The sequence below is a fragment of the Phaseolus vulgaris genome, chromosome 8, assembly GCF_000499845.2.
Source record: "Phaseolus vulgaris cultivar G19833 chromosome 8, P. vulgaris v2.0, whole genome shotgun sequence".
Taxonomy (NCBI): domain Eukaryota; kingdom Viridiplantae; phylum Streptophyta; class Magnoliopsida; order Fabales; family Fabaceae; genus Phaseolus; species Phaseolus vulgaris.
The window spans coordinates 21615542-21641774 of record NC_023752.2 but is presented as its reverse complement, the minus strand read 5'-3'; the positions used below and the strand labels follow the sequence as shown (position 1 = coordinate 21641774).

Sequence of the window (26233 nt, the reverse complement as noted above, 5' to 3'; positions counted from 1 at the left end):
ACTAAATCAAGGTAAGGGGACTCTCTTTTGTGGACTAAAGAGGTACCGGGAGTTAAAGGACTCAGTTTTCTTCCTACATGAATGTATATTTTATGAAAATTGTTTATATTTTCTTAGTTTTTTGTTTTGTGTAAAATTATCTTGGCATCAAACTACAACTTAAAAAGAAGGTTTATATTTAGATTTCAATTTTCTTTTCATGTATAACTTCAATTATTTTGATTGTAATTTTGTTGTTAGATTTGTTAAACTTTATTCTAAATGAAACTAGACTAAAAAATGCAACTACTTAAAAGAGCTCGAGTTTTCCTTCCTAAAAGAGAATGAGATGATGGAAAAAATTTGTCTCATATACATGCAATAAAATATCACATTCCTATTTGCGCCTCCCTTTACATTAAACTCACCCCTCTTTATCTTTTTATTTCCATCTCACAACTCAAATGCCCAAACTCCCTTTTTATATTAATTTCCATAATTCCTATCCTCACTTCTCTTAATACAACCATCATTCCTTTTTATAAAAACTAAAACTAACCTACAAGACTCATTTTTACCTTAAACACACAATGCTTACATTAAAAATTAAGCATTAATTAAACTTAACTACTACTTGTCAATTAATTTCACCAACTTATTTTATTACACAAAAACACTAGACCCAAATGGTATTTCAATAAAAAAATGTTTATTATGATTAAACAACGATTTAATATTGTTTTTAAAAAATACTTTATTTATACTTTTATAGAAGAAATTAATGAAATATTAAACATATAAACAAAATAATATATATACACACATATAAAAGATTTTTTTAAGTATTTATTTTCTCACCTGAAATTTGATAAGACTTTCCACCTAGCTTCTAGTTTTTTTTACTTGCTTGAAAAACTTGTTTACTCCAATTAGTATTCGATTTAAGTTTTGTTTAGTAGTTCCTAGCCTTTTGTTACACACTACTATAAATAGCATATTTTAAATATCTCCTATCCCTTTTATATTTATTCACTTTTCATCATTTAAATATTTATTAAATTTCCTTGTTAGTCTTTTTAAACAAAATAAGTTATTTTTTTCTCTCTTGTTCTTTTTTATACTATAATATTTATTTTAAAAATTATATTATATTTTATTAATTGAATTTTATACTTCAAGAAAATTGATAATGATTGATTTATTTTATTGTTTTCTATTAGTTTTATTTTGAATAATTTTATGCTCTAATATTTATTTTAATCAATATTCTAGTTAATATAATAAAAATATAACATATACTTAATTATAAATTAGTTTTACTTCAATTTAAACTTAAATTAAAATAATTTAAGAGATAATATAATATTAATAATAGACTAGACAATGTAAAAAAACAAAAAAAAAGTAATTAAAAGAATTCATTTAAGATAAACAAAATTAATAATTAAAACAATTATAAACATCTCAAAGTGTATTTTAAACAGTCAAATAAAAATAAAATTTATATAAAAAAATAGCGTATAAATATGTTTATATTTTTTTTATAGTTTTAACTTCCACTAAATATATTATTTGGGATTTTTTTTTCGAAAAAATTCAACATCGTTAATGGATTATCGTCGTTAATGACTTTTAAGGAGTTTTTTTAAATTTCTATTATTTACAGGGACTTTCAAAATCCCATTACTTTCCTTTTTTGTGGTTTTTTTAAATGGGTTGTATTTTTTTAATAAGTTGTGTTTTTTAATTAACATAAATCCTAATAATTTTATGATTTTATATTCAACAATTTTATGCTCTATGATGCTTAACCTTAAAAGATATTATGGTAAATGATAAAAGATAAGAAAATGCAATAAATGATAATATAGTAAATGATAAAAGATAATTATATTTTTAAATATATGTATATATATATATATATATACGGATACATATACGGAATACATATTTAAACTTTTAAAGATTTAGAATATGTAGAGATAATTATATTTTTGATTAAAAAACTATTTTGAATGAAAAATAAGAAAATTTATAACCATCTTATAAAATCTTTTAAAAAAGAATTTGATTTTAATATATCTGATACTATAGTAAGTAAACGATAAAAGATAAAGAAAATATAATAAATAATAATAAAAAATAATACAGTAAGTAAACTATAAAAGAGCAAGAAAATATAACAAATGAAAAAGATAAAAAAATATAAGAAATGATAATAAAAAATAATAGAGTAAGTAAAGTATAAAAGATGAAGAAAAGAAAAGAAATGATAATAAAAAATAATTACAGTACGTAAACGATGAAGAAAATGTAATAAATGATAAAAGATAAAGAAAACATAATAAATGATAAAGATGAGTGAAATTATAGTGTAGTCATTTTTTGTAAGAGGGTGCTGACCCTATATATAGGACGTTCCAACGTAGAAAAAACAAAACATTTCAATTCCAAGTGTTCTTCTGCATTCTCTTTATTCTCTCTCTAAATCGGACGTTGAAGGGTCTCTTTCTCTCTCTTCCTGTAAGATCCGCAGCCCAGCCCAAACCCTAGCAAACCCCTGTCGCAGAGGGAGCTGAGAAGAACACGCAGCGTCGCTCACGCTACCTTTCTTCTCGCGCCTCGCTTCTTCCGATCCAGGTCAAAACTACACCCTCTTCTGCTCTTCTGCTCTTCTGCTTTTTCTCTTTTTTTTTCTACTGTTTCAAATGCTTTTCTCGCTGAACTTCAGAGTGAGAATTTAGGTTTCAGTATGTTGGTTTCGAATTTCGTTTTCGAATTGAACGTCGAAGCTATTTGTTGGAAGTGGCTTGCCGTACTTGTTTTGGATCCACTGTGAATGTAGAATCCTTATTTTTGTTTATTTGTTATGTTTGATAATGTAATTTTTAAAATCTTTTGGAGATATTTTGTTGTCTTGATCCACGAGTGTCTGTATCATTTACGTTTGGTTATTTTAGGTTAACCAGTGGTATTTCTTCTCTTTGTTATGATTTGCGATGCTTTTTGGTGGGTTTGTGGGAGATGTGAACGTTCTTTGAATTATTATGTCGCACATTGTTTTTTTCTGTTGTATTTGTTTAAATTTTTCTGGACATCAAACGATTTTATCATAAAGGTTTTATGTTAGTTTTGGATTGCTATTGAAAAGAATGGTTTGGCTTTACAATTTTTTTTTCTCATTTTCTTGAATTTTTTATATTCACCATTAATTGCATTTCCGGGGATTTCAATATTTTTGTTTCGGCCTAAATTGTCCATGTTGCACATCTGATGATAAGTTGGTGATTTTAATTTTTCAGTTGGACTGCTTTTGGAAACAGTTATTATGGCAACTTCAGAACAGCAACAGCAAGCCACCCCCAAAACTCCTGATGCTGATATTGTATGAATATCTAATTTTTGTTTGTGTTTTTCCCAGTTAATCTTTGCACAACTGAGAACTGACTGATTTTGAATAAAATTACAATGTAGGTTGGTAATGCCTTTGTTGATCAATACTATCATATGTTGCATGAAAGCCCTGAACTGGTGCATAGGTTTTACCAAGATGACAGTAAGCTTGGTCGTCCTGAACAGAATAGTATAATGGGTATTACAACCACAATGTTTGTGAGTTTTCTCTTTTCCTTCTTTCCTCCCCTTTGTATGAAACTGCTTTTGCTTTACTTTTGTAGATTCTTTTTTGTTCTTGGCATTTGGTGTATCTTGCATGCAATTCTAACACTCCAAGATCAAGCTCTATGTCCACTCTTCCAATCTGTTATCAAAATTTATTGTTTTCTTTAAACATTCCACACTTCACTGTGTGCGTTTTGAAAACGGATTTTAGTCCATGTTCATTAGTAGATTTTCTGAAATCCATATATTAAATTTGTTTATATGCATAAGCTATGAGTGTTTATTCACAAAAAAATGATGCAGTACATTTCCATAATTAATGCATTTTTTTTTTAATTTTATTGACCAGGAAATTAACAAGAAGATACTATCACTGGGTTATGGTGAGCTCAGTGCAGAGATCATATCTGTTGATTCACAAGAATCTTTTTGTGGGGGAGTCATTGTATTGGTCACTGGGTTTATGATAGGAAAGGATGACAGTAAACGTAAATTTAGTCAATGTTTCTTCCTTGCTCCCCAAGAGAAAGGCTACTTTGTTCTGAATGATGCTTTCAGATATGTTGATGAAAAGGGGATTGAAGTGCCTGCCCATGATACTGTATCTCCTGTCCATTCTGACACTGGTAGTTGCCTAAGTTGTGATTTAATTTTATGTTTTTAGCTTCTTTTGACTGTTCTTTTAAAATTACATCTTTCCCAACCTTCCAGTTGCTGATCCTTCTGTGGAGGCACATGTTTCTGAGCAAATAGCTGTGACAGTTGAGGATCATAGTGAGGAAGTCTACAATCCAGAAAATACTCAAGTTTCAATTGAAGAAGAGGAAGCACCTGTACCTGAGGTTCTTGATGAAATTCCTGTTGCTTCTGAGATGGTGGCTGTAATTGCATCTCAAATTGAAGATGTTCCAAAGAAGTCTTATGCCTATATTGTTAGTATCCATTCTAAAAATACCTCCTGCCTTTTTGTTCATTTTCAGCTTGTACTAATTTTCTAGTCGACGTACCATTTTTTTTATTATCTTTGATTCATAATATGCAATGAAATGCTAAAAATTGACCACAATATACTTTTATTTTCCTTTTATCTCCATTAGTTAACGAGTCATAGGTGCTTCTGTTGTTATTTTCCTTTCTAAGTAGTTGGTTGTCTTTTTCAGGTGAAGGTCATGAAGGAGGGTGTTGTGCCATCTCCCCCTCTGACATCTGTTTCTGTGAAACATGCACATAAGAATCATGAACATAAGCAGGCTACTGCTGCACCTCAACCATCTATCATCTCAGAGGCCAATGGTTCTAGTGTAAACACAAATGGAAATGGAAACATTCAAGAAGCAGAAGGTATGGTACCCCTTCCTAGTTACAGAATTTAATGGTACAAAGTTCATTGTGTATAACTTGGTGAGATGTATTAACTTGTTTACTTGATTTGGACAGCTGAGGGATACTCTATTTATGTGAAAGGTCTTTCTTCAAGTGCTACACCTGCTCTCCTCGAGAATGAGTTTAAAAAATTTGGACCCATTAAGAGTGGTGGTATCCAAGTTAGGACCCAAAAGGTACAATTCTTGTCAATTCTCTGTTTTTTCTTATTAACATGATCTTCGAGCTAATATGTTTTATATATTAATAATGTGTTGAACAGGGATTTTTCTATGGCTTTGTGGAGTTTGAAATGGCAAGTGCTGTGCAAAGTGCTCTTGAGGTATTTTGTTTCCTGAATGTACCATAATAATTCATATTCAATCTTAATTTGCTTAGTATGCGAGTAATTTGATGTGCTTAACTTATTTACACATTTTAACCTCTTAATGTGCTCTTGAGGTATTTTTTTTCCTGAACTTACCATAAGTTCATGTGAGTAATTTAAACAGAGAAAACTACACATGCATGCATGTTGGTTTTCTGGCAACATGTTTTAAATGTGCTTAACTTATTTACACATTTTAACCTTACTTTTAATTAAAATTTCAGGCTTCTCCAGTTTTGATTGATGGCCGCCAAATTGTTGTTGAGGAGAAGAGGTCAACTAATAGAGGCAAGTGATTTTTGATTGAACCTTGGTTGGATTGACATCTTGATTTAATTGCGTTCCAATTATTCATCTATTTGTATTCTTTTCCGTTCAGGTAACACCAGAGGACGGTTCACATCTGGTAGGGCTCCAGGCTATAGGGGTGATGGTGTGAGAGGACGTGGAAATTACGGAAATGGCAGAAACTATGGGCGCAATGACTTCAATGGGCGCAATGACTTCAATGGTCGAAATGACTTCAATGGGCGAAATGACTACAATGGGCGCAATGAGTTCAATGGGCGCAATGACTACAGTGGCCGCAATGAGTTTAATGGGAGGGGAGAAAATGGTTATCGGAATGGCAACAGAGCGTTTCCAAACCGTGGAGGTGAAGGGTATCAGAGAAACGATCATAATAATGGTGTGCGCATGAATCGTGCAGGTGGTGCTGTTGCTACTACTGCAGCAGTGAAAACCAATGGGTATCGTGTTCCTGCTTCTGCTTGATCAACTCACTCCAAGAGAATTCAGAACAAACAGCCTTTTTTTGGATAAAACTCTACTTTTAAGTTTTTAAGGTCTTTTTTTTCCCCATTTTTTGATATTGGTGGTCTCGGTAAAGTTAGTTTTCTAATTTTTTTATTATAGTGTCGTTGTAGTGGTAGTTTTTGTGTTTCCCCACCTTTATTGAATATAAATATATATTTGGGGCAACTCATTCATAGTATTTGGTAGGTGCGACATGAGAGGTTGCTATCAGCATGAATTTGCGGATATGATTTTGTAAAACACTAAACTTAGTGTTAAATATCATTTTATTTTCGGTTACAATGATTTAACCTTGTCAAATTTAACTTACTCACATTTCTACCAAAACAATTTTTGTTTTATCAAACTCGCTAAAATTTAACTGTCGCTGTCACCATTCACTTCACACTAATTTCGCTTCCTATTTCGTTATTAAATATTTGCATAATGGCATTCGTTTGGACTTAAGCAAAATCGATCAACATAACCAACATCTGTTAAAATGAAAATATAATAAAGTAATTTTAAAATACTATTAAATATTAAAAGCATTTATTTATATTGTAACGTCCTAATGTTGTTATAACTGTTAAACAACGTTACAAATGAAAATAACACGGTAAATTAGGTAATAAATTATCAATAATGGTGGACTTTTCTTATAAATTATTTTATTTAGTTCTAAATTAATAAATCATGTTAATAGAAAATAAAATATTTAATACAGCTCTTAAAACTTTTAACTGATTTTTTTTATATAGACTTACGCTGTTCTGGCTAACATTTATAAAGTACACTGTTACAATTTGATTTGAAATAGTGTAACTTAGTATTCATCTAAGTCAATTAATCAAGATCAAAACAATTCACTTAGTAAAAATTTATTAAGATTGGAAAAGATAAAATTTTCAATTATTTTTCTAATCACACACTAAAAGAGAATTATTAAATAAAAATTACCTTTAAAGATAAAAAACAATTAATTACTATAATAACTAATTTAGATATTATTTTATAAATTAAAAAAAATTATTAATATCTAAATAATTTATAAGTAATATAAGATATTAATTATTAAGTTTTAACTACTAACTACTTTATATTTTATATTAATCTTTATATTTATATAAAAAATAATTTAAAATTTAAAATATTTAGCAGTTAAAATTTGATAATGTTAGATATAAATTTGGAAATGAGTTTATAAGTTTTTGTTAATAGTATAAACTAATTTAAATAACAATAGTTTTTTTTTATATAAAATAGTATCTAATTTAATTATTATAATAATTAATTATTATTTTAAAAAAATTATTTAATGATTTGTTTTAGTGATATTTTATTTTCAATTAGCATAAAGTTGAACAATTGCGATTTTTGTTTCATAAGTAATGTTGTTCTATTTAGGAATTTTTGTAGCAGGTAATATAAAATAGTATAAACATTTATAAGATAAGAGTGTATTATGAACACCAAATGTGGTTGAGGTTGACATTGTAGCATAAACATTGTAGCCTAGATATCTTATTATATCCATATTAGAGTAATGACGTTAGGACATTAAAAAAAAATTCTATTTGTTCAATATTCTATCGTTAAATTATTATATATGTACAACATAAGCAAAAAAAAGTGACATTAAACTACTAACAATAATCTAATGACATTATTGGGGGTTATTAGGGTCAATGTTACAAACCCATTAAAGGTACTAAAGGACATCACTAATTTTGGCAAGAACATTAACATCCCTTTACATATACACATACATGTATGATGTATTGGAGATTGCAATAGAAAATCAAAAGTCAACATGTCATCAATGCAAATGTGGATGAACCAAGTACTTTACAATATATTTTTTTTACAATTTTGCTTATTAATAAATCAATTTTATTTTATGTATTTATCTCAATTATGTGTGAATGAGGGAAAACGGAAGAGTATTGGTTCCTTTATCCACAACTCTTACGCCGAACGAGCAATAAAAAGCTAAAATCAAAACTTACATCACACACATTGGTGTTAGGGGGAACATAAATTTATTTTCTACCATATATCTAGAATATCAATTTTATAGATAAGTTATAATTAACCAATTGCACTTCTTTATAATAATTATTTTTAAATATAGGCATCGTTGACAATTATTTGTCATATCGGTGGATCCCATTGTACATGTTTTGCTCTTTGCACAAGAAGCCCTTCCATACTTTAAACAAATAGTAGATTGGTAAGAAAAACTAACTTTTTACATTATAAAATTAAGTTTACATAGTTCTTCCATATTCAATGTGTTCATGTTATTAATGCCTACCCCAAATATAATATATTGAACAATCAATTGAGTTTAAGATCACATAAGTTCATACGAGTATACTTGAATGTATTTTAATCACATTATTGGTTCATTTTTCAATGTCGATGTTTATGATTTAACCATGTTCATTTTAAAAAATGTAGTGTAAACAAACTAGATCTTATGAGTACGACTACTACATAATCACTGTTTAAGTTGGAATAGAAAGATTAAACAAACTAGATCTTATGAGTACAGCTACTACATAATCACTGTTTAAGTTGGAATAGATAGATTAAACAAACTAGATCTTATGAGTACGGCTACTACATAATCACTGTTTAAGTTGGAATAGAAAGATGTTGGGATCAAGTAAGGAAAATATACTTTTACAATACAAGAATAAATTAACTATTTATTGTTGATATACTTAACTTGCTTATGTAAATATAGTCATTTTTTCATGGAGATGCATTCGTTGGGCTCAAAAGCATTAAACTACCTTAGAAACACATGACAATGTATTTCAATTTTTATAACACTTTACAACAATTGGGTAATGTTGTTGTTCCTATGCCTACAAATGAGGTTGCTACTCTTACACAAACATTTAACACTTTTATTGTCTAGCCTAGTATCTTTTAAGGGCCATAACAAAGCAATGTTGTTAGTATATTAAAAAGTTTTCTATTTGTTAATTATTTTATCATTAAATTATTATGTAATGTATAACAAAAACATTTGATAGAGGTTGTTAAAAATAAAGCACATTTAATTACTAACGATCCTCAGGCGACATTGTTGGAAATTAATTGTTAAGGTCATTTGGTACAAACCCAACCGAGGTGCCGTGAAATGTAACTAACTTTGGTAAAAACATTGAAATCCCTTTATAGATACAAGTGTTTGTTGTATTGGGGATTGCAATAGAAAACCAAGAGCTCAACATGTCACTTGTGTAATTATGGATAAAGTAAGTTCTTTAAACATTTTTTATTTAAAATTTTATTCGCTAAATAATTCACTAATCATTATCTTCACTTATTTTAGGTACGTATTCCAACTATGTATGGATGAGGGAGAAATGAAGAATATGGATTCCTCTATCCACAACTCTTACACCCATACAAAAGCTGAAACCCAAACTTACATCACCAACACCTTAGTGTTAGGGGGAAAACAAGTTTCTTTTCTACCATATATCTAGAAGTTCAATTTTATAGATAAGTTATAGTTAGTCAATTACACCTCTTATAATAATTATTTTCAAATGTATATATTAGTAATTACTTGTCATATCCAGAAAATAAGTCAAATCACCAAGGCTTTTAATGTGAAAGAAATTGTGTAACAGACTAGTGATAGCATATATCTCCGTAGGATTATTCCCAATGAGAATAATGTCATCCACATAGACCAAGAGTGTCGTGGTGTGTTTCTCATCATGTTTAAAAAATAAAGAGTGGTCAGCAGTGAGAATTTTATAATTGTGTGAAAGTAAGAAATTTGAGAGTTTGGCATACCATTGTCTACCTGCTTGTTGAAGACCATAAAGGGATTTCTTTAGGCGACATAAGAGATTGGGAGAAGAAGTGTGAAAGCCCTAAAGCAATTGCATGTAAACTTCTTCATCTAAGTTCCCATGTAGGAAAGCATTGTTCACACCAAGCTGTTTGAGTGTCCAATTTTGGGTTGCAGCTAGAGCGAGAAGTAGGAGTAGGGTAGTCAACTTTGCTACAGGAGCAAAGGTGTCTAAGAAGTCCAGTCCTTCAATTTGGTTGTATCCTTTTGCTACCAATTGGGATTTATAACGCTCAATAGAACCATCCGCATGATGCTTGATCTTATAAACTCATCTACACCCAATTGTTAATTTACCAGCTGGAAAAGTAGTCAGGGACCATGTACCATTATCTTGAAGCGCTTTTAGTTCCTCCTTCATAGCACGGATCCAAGGTGGATGTTGGACAACTTCCTCATAGTTGCGAGGTTCCTCAACAGAAGAAATTAACAGTATTGTATTTTTGAAAAACTTTGACAAAGAATTATAATTTAAAAGGAATGGATTGAGTGTTTGGTACTTACAACATTGTTGTTGAAGTTTGGAACATCAAAATCTTGAAGATAAATGGGGTGTCTTCTGCTGCGATTAGATCTTCTAGGAGGTGCTGTTGCAGTCTCATTTTTCTCTCTTTGCTCACTTTGCTCAACATTAGTGTCAGTCTTAAAAACATCATCAACAGTATTATCAATAATATTTTCAGTTTGCATATGAATATCATCATGAGTCTGGGCATAGTGTTGAGGAAAGGGTAAAGAAAGACTATTTGAGTCATTATTTTGAATATGATTTGAATGGTAAGGAAAAAAGTTTTCATGAAAAATAACATTTCTTGACAAATCTATCTTATGGTTTTTAAGGTTTAGAAACAAAAAAAAAAAACCTTTTGTGTTTGGTTTGAAACCAAGGAAAACGCCTAGAGCAGCATGACTGTCCAGTTTTTTTCTGTGAGCAATAATAGTTGAAGAATAACATAGACATCCAAAAACCGAAAGGAAGAAATATCACAAAGCTTTTTATGCAATCTCTCATAAGGCGTAGCATTATCAAGCAACGAAGTAGGCATACAATTAATAAGGAATGTAGCATGTTGTACAACAAAACACCAAAAAACAATAGGAAGATTAGATTGAAAAAGCAAGACACGTGTGGTGTTTAAGAGGTGTTGATGTTTTCTTTCAACAATACCATTTTGCTCAGGTGTTTCTATACAAGTGGTTTGATGTATAATACCTTTTGATGCAAAAAAGTCATGCATAGAGAATTCAACACCATTATCAGTACAAATGATTTTAACCTTAGTAGAAAAATGATTTTCAGCATAAGCAATAAAATTAACAACACTAGCCCTGACTTCAGATTTGTTGTGCATGGGAAAAACCCAAGTGTATCTAGTAAAATCATCAACTATGGTAAGAAAGAACTTATAACCAAGCATGGAAACAACACAACAGGGTCCCCAGATATCAATATGCAGTAATTCAAAAGGTTGAACAATTTTAGTATTACTAGGAAAGAAAGAAAGTTTCTTTTGTTTGGCTTGGTGACATGTATCACAAACATAGTTTTTGTCAATATGAATATTAGAATAGTAGGTTTGTAGAATTTTTAACCTTTCATCTGAGGGGTGACCCATTCTGAGGTGTCAAATGTTGCTTTGTTTTGCAGTGCAACTCATAATTCTGCCATTAGTTTTATTGAAAATGTATAGTCCGACTACAAGATCAACTGTACCAATCTTGTCTTTGGTTCTGGAATTTTGTATCAAACACTCAGTGGAAGAAAAAATAAGTTCACATTTAAGTGATGCAGTCAATTGACAAATGGATATTAAATTGAAAGAGAAATATGGTACATACAAAACATTTTCAAGAATAATTTTTTTATTAAAGAAAACTATGCCAAAATCGGAAGCAATAACAAAATTTCCATTGGGAAGCCTAATGGTAATGGATTTGATATGTTTATATGATGTGAAGTTTGAAAAAGAAAAAAAAAACGTGATCAGTCGCACCAGAATCTAGAATCCAAGTATATTCATTAAAATTGGAATTTTTTAGCTTTTGGATATTACCTGTGACAGCCGAATTCTGACCTCGATGATCAGCAGAGAGAGAACCAACTTGGTTGACTTGAACTTGATTGTTGGAATTGTTAACATTTTTCAGAAGTTTCGAAAGAATTTGATATTGATGTTGAGTGATGCAAAAATCTCCTCCATTATTCTGCTTGTTTTGATCTTGATTTCCATAATTTTCTTCTTGAATGGTAGTGGAGACGTTGTTGGATTGAGAAGACTTACCATACTGAGATCCATGTTTTTTGTAGCAGATATCAACAGTATGACCAATTTTGTTGTAGTAAGTACAAACATTTTTATTAATACCAAACTTTGAGCCTCTGTTATCTTGGTCAGGAAAGACATTTTTCTTAAAACAAACACTCTCACTGTGACCCAACTTTCCACAAAAAGAACAAGTAATGGTACTGGTGTGGTTAACAAAGGTAATAGGGGTAACATTTTTTACATTAGCTACAAGAACAATATTATTAAACTGACACTCTTGTTGGATAACAAGAGAATTTTTTTTGGTAATAGCAGGGACAAGTTCCATGAGCAGAATATGTGCTTTTATATTATTGTATTGGTCATTAAGGCCACGTAAAAATTGCATTGCCTATCCTCTCTTTTTCTTTGGATAATAACATAAGGCACATTACAAGAACATATAGGATCACACTTAAAATTATCTAATTCATCCCAAATAATCCTGAGTTTAGTAAAGTAATCAGTAACAAAAAGGTCACCTTGTTTGAGTGAAGAAGCTTCCATTTGAAGATCAGAGATACATGATAAATCGCCTTGTGAGAAGCAGACCTTCAGGTCATTCCATATGTCTAGTGCCTTATCCATCCATATGATGCTCTAACGTATATGAACAGAGATCGAATGTACAAGCCAAGACGCCACCATGTTGTTGCATCTCGTCCAGGATGAGAAAGAAGAATCGGTTTCTGAAGGTCGGGGAGCAACACCATTGACAAACTCGACTTTATTGTTTACGCTCAAAGCCATGAGAATCGAGCGAGTCCAAGAGTGGTAACTTGTGGAATCAAGAACGGGTGACACAAGGGGTGTAGCAGGATTTTCATTGGGATGCAGGTATAAGAAACTATGAACAAAATTCTCCCCTTGAAAAAGATTCTTGTTCTGACTAGGGTTAGGGCTTTCACAACCGTCACTGTTCTCGTCAGCCATTTGTGTGCGAAAATACGAACTGTAAAGAACCAAACAATCGTTAGAAAGAACAAGAAAATGCAAAGCAGGGTGAATATACAAAACATAAAAAAAAGGAAAAGAGGAGAATCTTGGGAGGACGAAGACAGAGTGTGCGCAACAAAGCTCTGTTGAACCAAGTGGTGTTCAAGCTTTGAAGAATCCAAACCCTTTGAAGGATGTTGAAGCCTTGGTTGTGTTTGTTGTTGCTGTGCTGGTTTAGTATGGTTCTGGGGTAGTTTGAGTGTTGTAATCCACCCCTTGATCGAATCTAAAGCATAGGTATTCTCAATCTTTGTGAAAGTAAAATATTTTCAAACTAAGTTAAAACAACCAATTGTTTTGTCGAAACAACCGATTGTTTATAGTTAGATGTTTTAAGAAAAGATTAAAAACTGTTTTTCAAATGCTTGAACTGTTAGAACCAAAACAACCGATTGATATGAGGAAACAACCGATTGTTTGTTTTGGGACCATAACAGAAAAAATGTTTTATCTTTGACTGAGCTTTAAATGATTTAACTGCTTACGCTCCAGTCATTAAATGCTTTGACCAATCTTTTAATGCAATTTAAGAGTTTGTTAAGATTTGATAACAAACTACATCTTTGAATATATTCAGAAAAACAGATTTAAGAATTAATCTTTGACAAGTTTTTTGCTAAGAGTTTTTGAGTTTTTCAAAGAGCTGAGATTGCTGAAAGTTTGTGATTGATCAAAGTTTGTGGAATATGATTCTGCTTGTATTGATTTCATATTATCTTCTGTAACAAGTGTAATCCTTGTACTCTGTGAAACAAATTTTCGTTTCTGTGTTTGCTGAGATTGGATGTGTGTTCTTGAGGGGATCAAGATCAGTAATCCTAGTGTTGGTATGTTGGCTAAGAAGAGTGCGTGTCTTGAGGTGTTCAAGGTCACTTTCTTGGTTGTGGTGTAAGTGATCAAGGTGTGATTGCTTAGTGGATTTCCTCAGGGTTTCTGAGAAGACTGGATGTAGCTCTGGATTTGGAGTGAACCAGTATAAACATTTGTGTGCAATCTCTCTATCCCTAACTCTTTAAATTCAATTTTGTTTGTTGTTTGCTGGTATCAACAACCGATTATTTCTGTTAAACAACCGATTGTTTTTCTGGTACTGTTGTTTTTTATTGCTGTTTTGGCAAACTGAATTTCTTATCAATTGTTTCTTGAGATAATTTCATTCTTGTTTTAAAAGTTTGCGAAAACCCTCTTTAAACAATTCACCCCCCTCTAGTTTAAAGTCATCCATCCTAACAAGCTCTTCTCAAGGAAGAGCTCTGATACCATAACAGAGAAAAATCATAAGTATTTTGATGTAATTGCAACATTTACAGAGAGTAAAGAGAAAGAATGTTTCGAGATATGAAGAAACACAGAAGTGAGATGAAGTACTGTGTGAAAGAAAAGAGAGAAAAGGTTGTTTCATTAATCTAAAATTGAATAAATAGATAAAAAACCCTAAAGTTTATATACATGTGGTGTGAAAAGAAAATAGGACACAATGTATACAAAAAAAACCAGAAAAGGGAAAGCCCAACTAGCCTAGAAGCCCAAAAATAAAAAAAGGAAAAAAAAAGGCTTTCTAATATTTTAACAGTAAGTATTACAAATTATAAAATAATATATTTTAAAATTCTTAAATTAAGTCATATGTGATTTCAAGTTTCTATAATAAAAAAAATACATATATTATATATATTTCAATATTTTTATCGAGACAATTAAAAATTTATGATAAATGAGAAAATATTTTTTATATATTAAAAATTAATAGTTGTTATTTGTTGGTTTTATAATTATTAAGTTAAGAAAATTGTATAGTTAAACTTTTACTATTAATTACAAATGAAAATGTATAAATGAATTGTTGAGTCTTAATTGAGTTAAGTTATATGTTGACTCAATTCAACTCTATCTAATATAGAGTTGAATTTTATTTATGACTGAGTCAAACTCGACCCAACCAAAACTAACTTATTCTTATGAGTTGGGTGTTAAATTTAGTTTGTGTGACTCCAAATTTATTCTTATATTTGTCTCATACTCACTCTGTTATTAACATAATTTAGACAAACCTTAAAACTCTCGTGCTGAGTGTGTATCTTTCTTTTATTCACTGCTCACGTTATCCTTTATTGTATCTCAAGCCTAATATCGAGTAAATAAACATAAACACTCTTGTGGTAATTTGCTTTCTTCTTCTTTTCAACCCTAACATTCTCATTTTCGTTGTTCATCCCCGACATTTGCGTTTATCTCTTCCACATCTTAATCTTAACATTAGACAAACAAACCTAAACATTATTTTAGTGTATGTCTACTTCGCATCAAACGTAGCATTCTTGTATTTGTTGTTCTCTTCCATCATTCATCATGTTATTTGTCTCTTTATTGTTTGCTTGTGAGTCATTTATCTCTATCGTTCTCCTTCTATATTTATACTTTATTTTGTCTTACATTTTATTCATAAATTTGATTTTAATAATAATTTATTACATTTTTATTTTTTTAGTGTTTAACATTTGTTTGAAGATTTGAAATTTTTAATTTTTTTTGTGTGTAAACACTGTTACTTATATAGTTAGATTAATACTTGAAAATTATATTTTTTAGTAAAAAAAAACTTTAGCCTAATTAACTCAACTTAATCTACAATAAGTTAGATTGAATTTAACATAAATTCAATCCGGTTCAATAATAAGTTTGTCTAAAATATTACCCAACTCATGTGATTAGAAAATGTGATTTGATAACCAAGGACAATTTTTACAACAATTACATCTTCGAACTGATGCCAAATTTATAAATTATATGCTAAATTAATAAATTATGTAGATAATTCGTCTTAACGAATTTCTAAATTATTTCTATAATTGAATAAAATGTCAATATTGACATGATACCTAATGGCATTCTCATGGAGTTCTTCTTGGATGTTGTGAAAAATGGTGCGGAAGCTATGGATTGAAATGAGCAAGATCCTCCTAGGAATTATGGTGATCTTGAAGGTGCATGATGAGTATGAAAGAAGGGAGGTTCGGCCATCCCTTTGATAGATGGTGAAGATGAAGATTAGGTCCTAGAAACTAGGCAAAATCAATGTATGGCACAATGTGGGCAGCATAAGATTACTCTCATTAATCTTCCAAATACAAGTAATATGCATCTCCTTTTATAGGCTAAGGAGACCGTAAATGTTAAGCTAAGTGCAAATGAAATGTAAGCAAAATGAAATGGAAATGTGAGGCACATGGGCACATGGAGCACATGGAGCACATGGGTGCACATGGCTTCACAAAACCGTCCCTAGATTAGTGAAGGCTTCTAGAAACCTTTAGCTAATCAAGGTTAACTCCTTCTTAATTCTAATGTGCAGAAAAATAAACATTTGTCCACATGGCTATGCTATTTACACCCCAATTAAAGCTAAACTACACTTGATGGGCCTTCACGGAATATGTGCTAGTATGCCACTCTCCCATTCATAGCTTGATCCAAGTCTTCTTGTCCTAGACGCTCCTAGCTTGGTCTTAGACGCTCCTAGCTTGATCTTGGATGCTCTTGACTTGGCTCTTGCCTTTCATGGAAGGTTGTGCTTGGCCCTCTTCCATCATCCCCTCCCTCTTGAAAAGGATTTGTCCTCAAATCCAATGCTTTTGCTTCCTAGGGGGATGGTTGTGGCTGGATGGTGTCCATCATTTCCTCCTTCTTGAGAAGACCTATCCTTAGATCTTCAGACTTGATCTCGGATAGCAGCCTCTTGCTTTGAGAACTAGGATTGCCCTCCCGGGTCAAATGTGTACCTACGGAAATCATCAAATAAAGCAGAGGTGTCAGTTTGAAAATTAATTTCACTAAGTTGCCATTTTTGTTTTTCTTTTGTGTTTGGCAACTTTTTACAATATTTATTTTTTAATTGTTGTATGTGTTCTCTAATCATCTTATGCATTTTAAAATTTTCAATTGTGGTTACTTTCTCCTTAGGCACAAATCCTATAGGAGATGGTAACAACTTAAAAGAAGAAAGATGATTTAGCCCACCTACAACCTCAAAAGTAGAAATATAAGTAGTTTTGTGAACTACTTTATGGTGTGTATGCTCATCTCTAGAGTTGTGTTTGTCTTTCAAATGTATTTTGACCATGCCTTTGAGGATGATAAGAATTTAAAGTGTACAACTTAGATGCAAGTTTTTCAAAGAGAATCCTCAAATCATGGTTTGTGAAATTTGGAGCTCTATCCAACACTATGCTTGAGGATAAACCTTGAAGATGTACCACATCTCTAAAGAAGAGTTTATCCATGAAAATTGAATCAAAACCTTTTGTTGTCCTAGGAAGCTCTAATATGAAGTTTGTGTCTTCCCAAGGATCATTTACAAAAGGTGAAGGAGTATAGAGTTCTTGAGACTTTGCCTTAGGTGTAGTTTGAAAACAAGAATTGTACCTAAAGTAATGTCTTTGAACCTCTTTTCTCATGGGTGACAAAAGTTTTCCTTTTAAAAGCTCTAGAGTTTTATCAACTCTAATTTGACCCATGAGTTCTCCTTCATGTAGACCTTTTCTCTTATGTGTAAAGATAGTCTCGTTGTTACAACCATTGTTTATGAGAATTTGTACACTTTGCAATGGTTGTCTCAATAAGACATGACAAGTTTCTTTAGGAACTACTTCACATAAAAATTTGTTTTTGTAGATGCTTATAGATAACTTGACATTCACTTGGTGATATCCTAGCACATATGAGAAATAATCTACTTTATCTTTATCTATGCAAGCTTCTTTTAAAAACTCTTCTTTTTTGCTTATGCTTGCAAGTGTTCCTTTACAAGAGGTAAGGCTAGGTTGTTCAACAAGAAGCATGTTTTCAAGGGTATTTTCAATGTACTTGCCTTGTTGAATGACCTTGTGGGAAGGAACACTCTTCTCCCACGCCTTTTGTTTCACAAGGTTTTCTTTCTTTTCTATTTTTACATTTTCATCACTCTCACTAGCTTCTTTTTCTTGGCTACTATTCTCATCTTTGTCCCTTAAGATCATAGATCTTTCATTGGAACATTGAGAGGCTAATTGATCATTGCCAAGGTATTCTAAACATGGAATTTCTCTAGCTTGAGTGTGAGAGATATGCTTGGTTAGGTTTTGGGAAAGTTCTAGAGATGGTTCTTGTATATGTTCTTTCCCTCTATGGAACTCATCCTTGTCATAAGATACATAGTATGAACTTTGTTTTTGACTTGATTGTTTTCTCAAAATTTCTTTTTCAACTTTAATGCTAAGTTGAATCAAGTCATTTAAATCTCTATAAGGTAAAAGTTCAACTTTGTTTCTTATCTCAAGTTTGAGACCACTTAGAAACCTAGCTATGGTGGTATGGTTGTCCTTGTTAATCCTTGCCCTCTCAATATATGATATAATCTTTTGCGAATATTCTTCTACACTCATATCTTTTTGATGAAGTCTTTGGAGCTTGTCCATCAACTTCCTATTGTAATGTGAGGGAATATGGCGACATCTCAAGGCTTCCCTAAGGTCATTCCAAGATGTAATGGGAGGGTCCTTGTGGAGATGTCTCTCTCTTTTTAGGGCATTCCACCAATACATAGCATCACATTGAAAACTTAAGGTAGCTAAGGGTACTTTCTTTTCTTCACTCACATGGTTGTAAGCAAACAAATGCTCTACCCTCATCTCCCAATATAGATATGTTTCTACATCTTCTTTTCCATAGAAATGAGGTAGCTCTACCTTAGCTTCCTTTAGGTTTTCTTGTCTCTCTTCTCTAGCTCTCCTAGGGGATGGTTGATGATATTCATTTGTCCTAAGACTTTCTTCCCCAAGATAATCATGATGTTTAGAGCTAGATGCATGAGAATGTAATTTTTTTGAAAATTGAGACTTCTCATCCTTTGCTTTAGTCAATTTATTAGTTTTGGCCTCATTCTCCAATTGTTTAGATGAAATCAATTGCACAGCTTGTGAAACTTCTTTCAAAAGAGTTTTTAAAGATTTTACTTCACTTTCAATAGACTTTGCAGAATGAGAAGAAGCAGACATGACTATAGCTTTGGGTGTAAAAGTATTTTACTTTGAGAAAATTTTGGGAAGTCAAAGAAGGTAGTCTTCCAGGTAAGGGAGGTGAGTCACAGTGGACTACTTAAATACCAAGCTTTTGCCTTAGCCAAAAACTATCCCTCAATGTCTTCACACAAAGCTTTCTCTTAGTAAACCACTTAAAACACAATTAGGTTAGAGAAATCAGATTTTAATGCAAGAAAACAATGCAAACTATCTAATTCAACCAAACAAAAATTAACAAAGCTTTAAGCAATACAAGACAATTAAAAACGTAACTATCTAAAGCAAAGAGATGCAATTAAAACAATTAACAATTGCTAAACTAGATAGTTCTACACTAGTCGGCCCTAGGTGAGGCTTCTTGGACACTTGGAGCCCTTGAAGACACACTCACCTTCTAATCACGTAATTAAAGAAGTAATTAACAAAATTTAACTTGCAAAGAAAATAAAGAAAACTCTCTTTGTTGATCTTTTTTTGCTATTGACACTTCCTTGGTTGTCTTTTCTTTGTTGGGCCTTCCAATGTTTGTAGTGTTTTTTGTAGGTATTTGTTTTCTGCCCTTGCCTTTGTTCCTCTTAGAATTAGGGAATTAATTCTTCAATCCAGCACCTATCAAGAAAACTAGACCTTACTCAAGTCAAATTTCCACTCAAATAAGTACCAATTCAGAATCAATCCACCACCAAATTTAGAGGCCAAAGAATTAAAGCAAGAAACAAATTAATTGGAAAAACAGTACCACTCAAATGGAATTAAAAAGTAACAACTAGAAAGAGTTCCAAAGAAATATTAGACAAGCAAATAAAGGTACTCAAAGAAAGTTAGGCACACAAAATGGATCCTAAGAATAGCACTATAATTGATTTCAAAATCAAAAATAGCATCACTGAAAAAAATTGTTGTGGACCAGAGAACGTGATTTTCCTCGATTTATGTTGAGCTGTCCTTTTAAGTCTTCTTGTCCTATATGCTCCTAGCTTGGTCTTAGACGCTCCTAGCTTGATCTTATACGCTCTTGACTTGGCTCTTGCCTTTCATGGAAGGTTGTGCTTGGCCCTCTTCCATCAATACCCAACAATAAAAATAATACTTTGGCTTTAAATTCAGTGTATAATGCACATCGAAAGTACATCGCACATAAACTTGGGTGTTTTTAATAAATTATATAATTAATTATTTTTAGTTTAACTATTGAATTATTATGTAAAAGTATAACAATGATTGTATATGTAAAATTGTACATAATTTATATAGATACGCAAATAAATAATGAACTATTCACTTATATTTTTAAAAAGATACCATTTGTTACAAAGATATATAATTTTTTTAATCGCGTGGAATTTTAAAATGTAATATTTATAAAGACGTTATATTTAACAACAGGATTAATACTAAATAAAAATAGAACATTAGACTTTATTATATTGAAACTCAAACAAACTTGATTATAATTAATTTTACTTTTATTAATTAATAAAATGTGAGGATACAAAAGTTATTGATACATTTACCTATATTTCAAAAGCCATAATATAGCACTCAAACTTCTTTTCAAACTACAAACTCACTTCAAACGGTAAACATCAGCCTTGAAGAATTCAAAAAATTAATTTTAGGGATTGAAAACACAAATTCAAAAAATTAATTTTAGGGATTGAAAACACAAATTCTGATGTTGATACCCCAATTCAGACGTGATTTAGAATCTGACAAAAAATGTATTTATATATGATGTGAAAGTTCCACTGTCAAATAAAAACTGACAAAAATGAAAGGCACAACATTTAATTCAGTAATACTATTGTTCAGGATCAACCACATCTTTTAAATAAGATTATTCCATAAATGTGAAAAATAAATAAGAGAAGATGATAGAATTACTACACTATGTATTTTACAATTAAAAGAAGCAAGATTTTTTCTTGCACCAGCTAGAACTTCGTTAAATGTATAAGCATTATATATCAAAGCTGAACAGCAGGTAAGCTGCAGAGGCACCTAACACAGCATCACCAAGAGTGAAGAAGCTCGCCCATTTAGATACCAAAATTGCATGCCTGAACGAAATCTAGTTCATAGTCAACATACTTTGTCCAAAGAGGCTTGAATTGAGCCATTGCAATGTCAAGCCATGGTTTCATGTTGCCATTGAAGTGCACCACTGCTGCATTGTTAATCTCATCCATACTGATGCTTGGATTATAGCCAAGTCCCAGAACATGCCACGACTTATCCAGTGGTTTAGTTGTTGAGTAATATGTGATCAGACCTGGTGGCAATGTCCCTAATTTCCATAGTGTTCGGTTTTCATTCTGCACCAGCATGAGCCCACCACGTTAAAACATAATTAGTTAACAATTATTGGAAATGAAATGGATTGTATGAGAATGATTCCATAGCATGTATAGTCATTGTTTCTATTTTAGTTTCAGAATATGCAGCCTCTAGCACCAATGCTAGTGATGCAATGATTAACATGACATGTAATTTAACAGCATTAACAGGTATCAAACAATGCCAAATGGGGTTAATAACAATATTAAACCTAGAGCTGTATGTTATAATAATACATGTTTGAGAATGCAAAAATAGTGAGGAACTGTAAAGTTGAGGTAAAACGATAAGAGAATTACCAGATTCTGCCAGTAATGATATTCTTCCGTGCACTTTTCCCTTCTCCAAGCATCCAAATCAAAGAAATTCATTCCATAAGCCCATGCACAAGCCTTTGGACTAAATTTTGCTTTAATCAAGGGGTGTGAGAAGTTCATGTACTGTGCATATCTATGGAATGACCCAAAACATGTTTCTACAGCTCCATTAACCTTGCCATCCATATCAATCTTCCATAACCCGGTAAGATCCTTTTGAACCACGATGTCATCGTCCAAAAACAAAATTTTATGCAGCTTTGGGTACATTTCTGGCAAGTAGAACCTCAAATGGTTCAATATGGACAAATATTTGGGATTCCTAAACTTCATATTATTAGTGTCCTTTGTAGCATTCTCAAGCTTGTTCTCGAAGTAAAATCTCTGGAGGTTAGCAGACTCCAATTGTTTAAGGACCGGCACATAAGAAGAGTTCAGGAACTTGTAATCCTCCACTGCCTTGACCTCAATGTGTGCACCATTATAATCCTTCAACTTAAACATCACCTGCATTGCTCCAAGGTTCATCTTATCAGTCACAACATGAAACACATGCTTCCATGGCTCCTTTGCATTCTTTGTTGCTGAATTAACAACAACAGATGCTGCAACAACATTGTCAGAGAACAAAGCATAGTGGTACAAGCTAGGATCTTCAACTTCTGGAGGGGTAGGCTTCCCCTCAGTTGTGTACTTCTCAGGATGGGCAATCCTCTCTTCCATCAATCTCATGGAGAGACAATGCAAACTCTTTGGAATCGACTTGGCAGCAATGAGGCTCGAGAAAGCACCCTGCTTCTTTGCCTTGGTTAGCTGCTCATTCACTGAGAAAATCGTATCCTTCAACTTCTGAATCTTGAGCTGGTTATCAAAGGATTCCTTGGCATCCCCGATCACCTGGCGTGTGGTCTTAATTCGCTCCTTCACTTCCTTCTCCAATTGTCGAACCACTGATTCATCAACAGGGGATGCATCACTGCTGAAAAGAGTCCTGTATTGAGGTTTTTTCATTAGATCTGAGAAGTTGACTGATAGCTCTGCGAAAATCCTAACAAGTTTTGAGCTCTCGAGCTTGAGCTTGCGTGCATAGGAAGCATACACAAGAGCCAAAGAACGATGATCATCAGACTGCTTACGAATCTGGTCCAGTCGAGGCTTCAGAGGATCTGTTTTCAGAGCTAGAATGGATCTCCTTATTGACTCAAATCCATCTGCAATACCACCCTCAGAACCCTAGTTCACCACCACAACAACAGATCAGTAACCTTACTTCGTTAATCTTTTTCCTTTCTCAGAAACAAAAACAATTTAACGAAACCACGAAACTTTTCCCCTTACTAGTACTACAAGACCACCCCATATCAAAACAAAACGAAACAAACCCTATTTGATTCTCAATAAAATTAGCTCAGATCAAGCCTAGTTCAAAAGCACAACAACAATCTTGTTATCAACTTACAGAAAATAACAAACATTTTCCCTTTCAAGCAGTGACATTAACATTAAAATTTCCCCAGACTACAGAAAGAAATCAAACCCTGAATGTTCCCCAAGAAAATTAGAACACTTCAAGCCCAGTTCAAAAGCGCAACAACAGATTAAAATCCTAGCTTAATCAAATCTCTGTACTTTCCCATAATAGAAAACACAAACTTTTTTCACTTCCAATAACATTGCCATGAAAATTAGTAGAATCAAGCCTTCACTGGATCCGGAAAGAATCGGATCCGACCCATTAGAACCCGTCCAATAAGATCCATAACTAACCTCACCCCACCAATTTTTTCTCCGAATTAAACTAACCCAAAAAGCAAAAAACCCAGAAAGCAAGAAATTGCGAAAAGAAAGGAAAATTGTTCCCCGGGAAAGAACACAGTAGAGAAAACAAAACATAAAAAAGGTTGAAAATGAACTAAGTACAGAAAAAGTATGAGCTTACCGTGAAGTGGTGTTGATGGGAAGAATAAGAATGGGTAGTGAAGAGAAAAGAGAGCAGGAAGAAAGTGCAGAGAGCTAAGGACATAGCAGAAGTGAAAAGTGTGAAGGTTGGGATCCTTGAACGTGGAAATCGAGGATTCGCCATTTTGGTATCAGAAAACTCCGAAATCAGAGAGAGGAGGCAGCATTCAACTCCAGTGGACTCTCAAAAACATGCACTCAGATTTTCTCTTTCACTCTCTCTTCCTCTTCTTCTCAAAGAGAGACAGAAACAAAGACTCAGATTTGACATTTTATACTTGAGTTTAACTTTAAATATTATTATACCAAAGTACCAAAAAAAAAAAGAGTAAAACGTGTAGTGTTTTTTTTTTTTTCTAGAACAGGTTAAGCATTTATTACTTTGTTAGATTTAGTGGATAAAAGAAACATTATTGAATAAAAATGAGTTAAGAGGTTTAACTATTAATTGATTAATTTTATACTTAAACCGCGTCCTTATTTTTTTTAATTTTAAATGAATCTTTATTTTATTTATATTTTTAACAAATATCATTAGTATCTTTTCTAGTTTTTAAATATATAGTCATGTTCTACTACTACTATTATTATGATAAATTAAATTTTTGTTCATAGATATTTTGAAAATAATATAATTCTTTTTTTCAAAAAAATTCCAAAAAAGCATAGTTTTATCTTTTATGCTTTTAAAAAATATAATCACCTTCTTTAATCTTAGTATACTAATTGTAATTTATATAAAATATTAAAGTTTTAAAATATAAAAATTAAATATTTTTCTGAAAAATAGAATTGGAATATTTATATTTTTATCAAAAATAAAATATGGGTGTGATTTAGTTAAAAAAACACACAAATATAAATATTATTTATTAATAATAAAAAAATAATAAATATTTATTTAAAAATTACAGAAATTATGAGTGCTATTTTATTATTATATGATAATATTTAATCTAATCTTAAGTAGAAAAGTGTAATTTTATTGAAAAATGATTATATATAATAATTGAATTAAATAACAGTGTAAAAAATAATGTTAATACGTATATTACTTCTCAACCTGTGTTGTGCCGACATTCTAGTGGACTTCAACCTGTGATCTCCGGTAGTGTCGTCTCCACTTTTCCACCGTCACCTTTTTGTTTTCAATACCGCGTTACTTTTGTTTCCGGTTGCCTGTCACCTACCAAATGTTATTTCCTTTTTCTAATTTTTATAGAGGAAGCATTTCTTTTAGCTGATTAGTCAGCAGCATATTTTACAAAACAAAATATAGAGTTATAATGTTTAATTAAAAAATCATTCATTAAGTAAAATTAAATTATTCTTTGACTTATTAATTCAATTTTAATTTCTTAATTATCTCATATTGTTAACAATTTTAACTTTTAAATTACATATTTCATTACAAAAATATATTTGGAGTGGACCTCAGCTAAATCACCTCAATAAAGTTTTACATTTCAACACAGTTGAAAAATAGATACTAAGAACATACATTTCACTTAACATAATTAATCAGATTCTTCAGAAATAAAATAGATAAATATTTTTTACACTAAAAAAATTCATTAAATAACAATTAAATTTTAAAAAATTATTATATTAATAAAATTAAATACTATTTTAGAGATAAAAAAAAGTTACTATTATTAATAAAAAATTATAAAATAAATTTTAAATTGTTTTAAATAGTTTTTTAAAAATTAATTTAAAATCTAAAATAATAATAACTAAAACTTTGATAGTTAATAATTAGATATTAATTTAAAAATTACTTTATAAATTTTAATTAATAATATAAACTACTTTAGATATGAATAATTTTTTTTATCTTTAAAATAATTTTAATTTAATTTAATAATAACTAACTATTTTAGTCTTTAAAATTAATTATAATTCGATAATTTAAGCATATGAGTTTTAAAAAATGAAGTTTAGATAATTTTCGGACCTATAATAATAACTTATAAAACATATGAAAATTTATATTTTTTAAGAAAAATAAAATTGATAATTTTATTAAAAATTGTGTTTTTAAATATGTGAATCATATGTCATGTGTGTGCATTTATTTTGAGTATTTAGATAGTTTATTTTTATTTTTTAAAATATATTTAAAGGTAATATGTGCACTAAATGATATTCACTGTATATTATATACTAGTATAGTATAGGTACAAGTTGACTAAAAAAATGATATAAATTGTTTTTAAAAAAATAAGTATTTTTTA

At 31.1% G+C, this 26233-nt stretch overlaps 2 protein-coding genes across 2 annotated transcripts; one reads left to right on the top strand and one right to left on the bottom strand.

Annotated features, from left to right (window-relative positions):
* The first annotated feature begins 2415 nt into the window (after window positions 1-2415).
* On the top strand, window positions 2416-6448 carry LOC137824305 (nuclear transport factor 2). Its single transcript, XM_068629879.1, has 10 exons — window positions 2416-2619; window positions 3282-3364; window positions 3454-3591; window positions 3950-4226; window positions 4312-4532; window positions 4761-4941; window positions 5038-5159; window positions 5246-5305; window positions 5575-5638; window positions 5730-6448. The coding sequence occupies exons 2-10, from the start codon at window positions 3308-3310 to the stop codon at window positions 6122-6124; spliced, it is 1515 nt and encodes a 504-aa protein (XP_068485980.1). The 5' UTR covers window positions 2416-2619; window positions 3282-3307; the 3' UTR covers window positions 6125-6448.
* Window positions 6449-21146: 14698 nt separating this feature from the next.
* Window positions 21147-24359, bottom strand: LOC137827292 (galacturonosyltransferase 8). Its single transcript, XM_068633578.1, has 3 exons — window positions 23977-24359; window positions 22020-23270; window positions 21147-21698 (listed from the first exon to the last, which is right to left on the bottom strand). Exons 1-3 carry the CDS (start codon window positions 24118-24120, stop codon window positions 21423-21425), a joined length of 1671 nt encoding a protein of 556 aa, XP_068489679.1. The 5' UTR covers window positions 24121-24359; the 3' UTR covers window positions 21147-21422.
* Between the last annotated feature and the right edge of the window lie 1874 nt (window positions 24360-26233).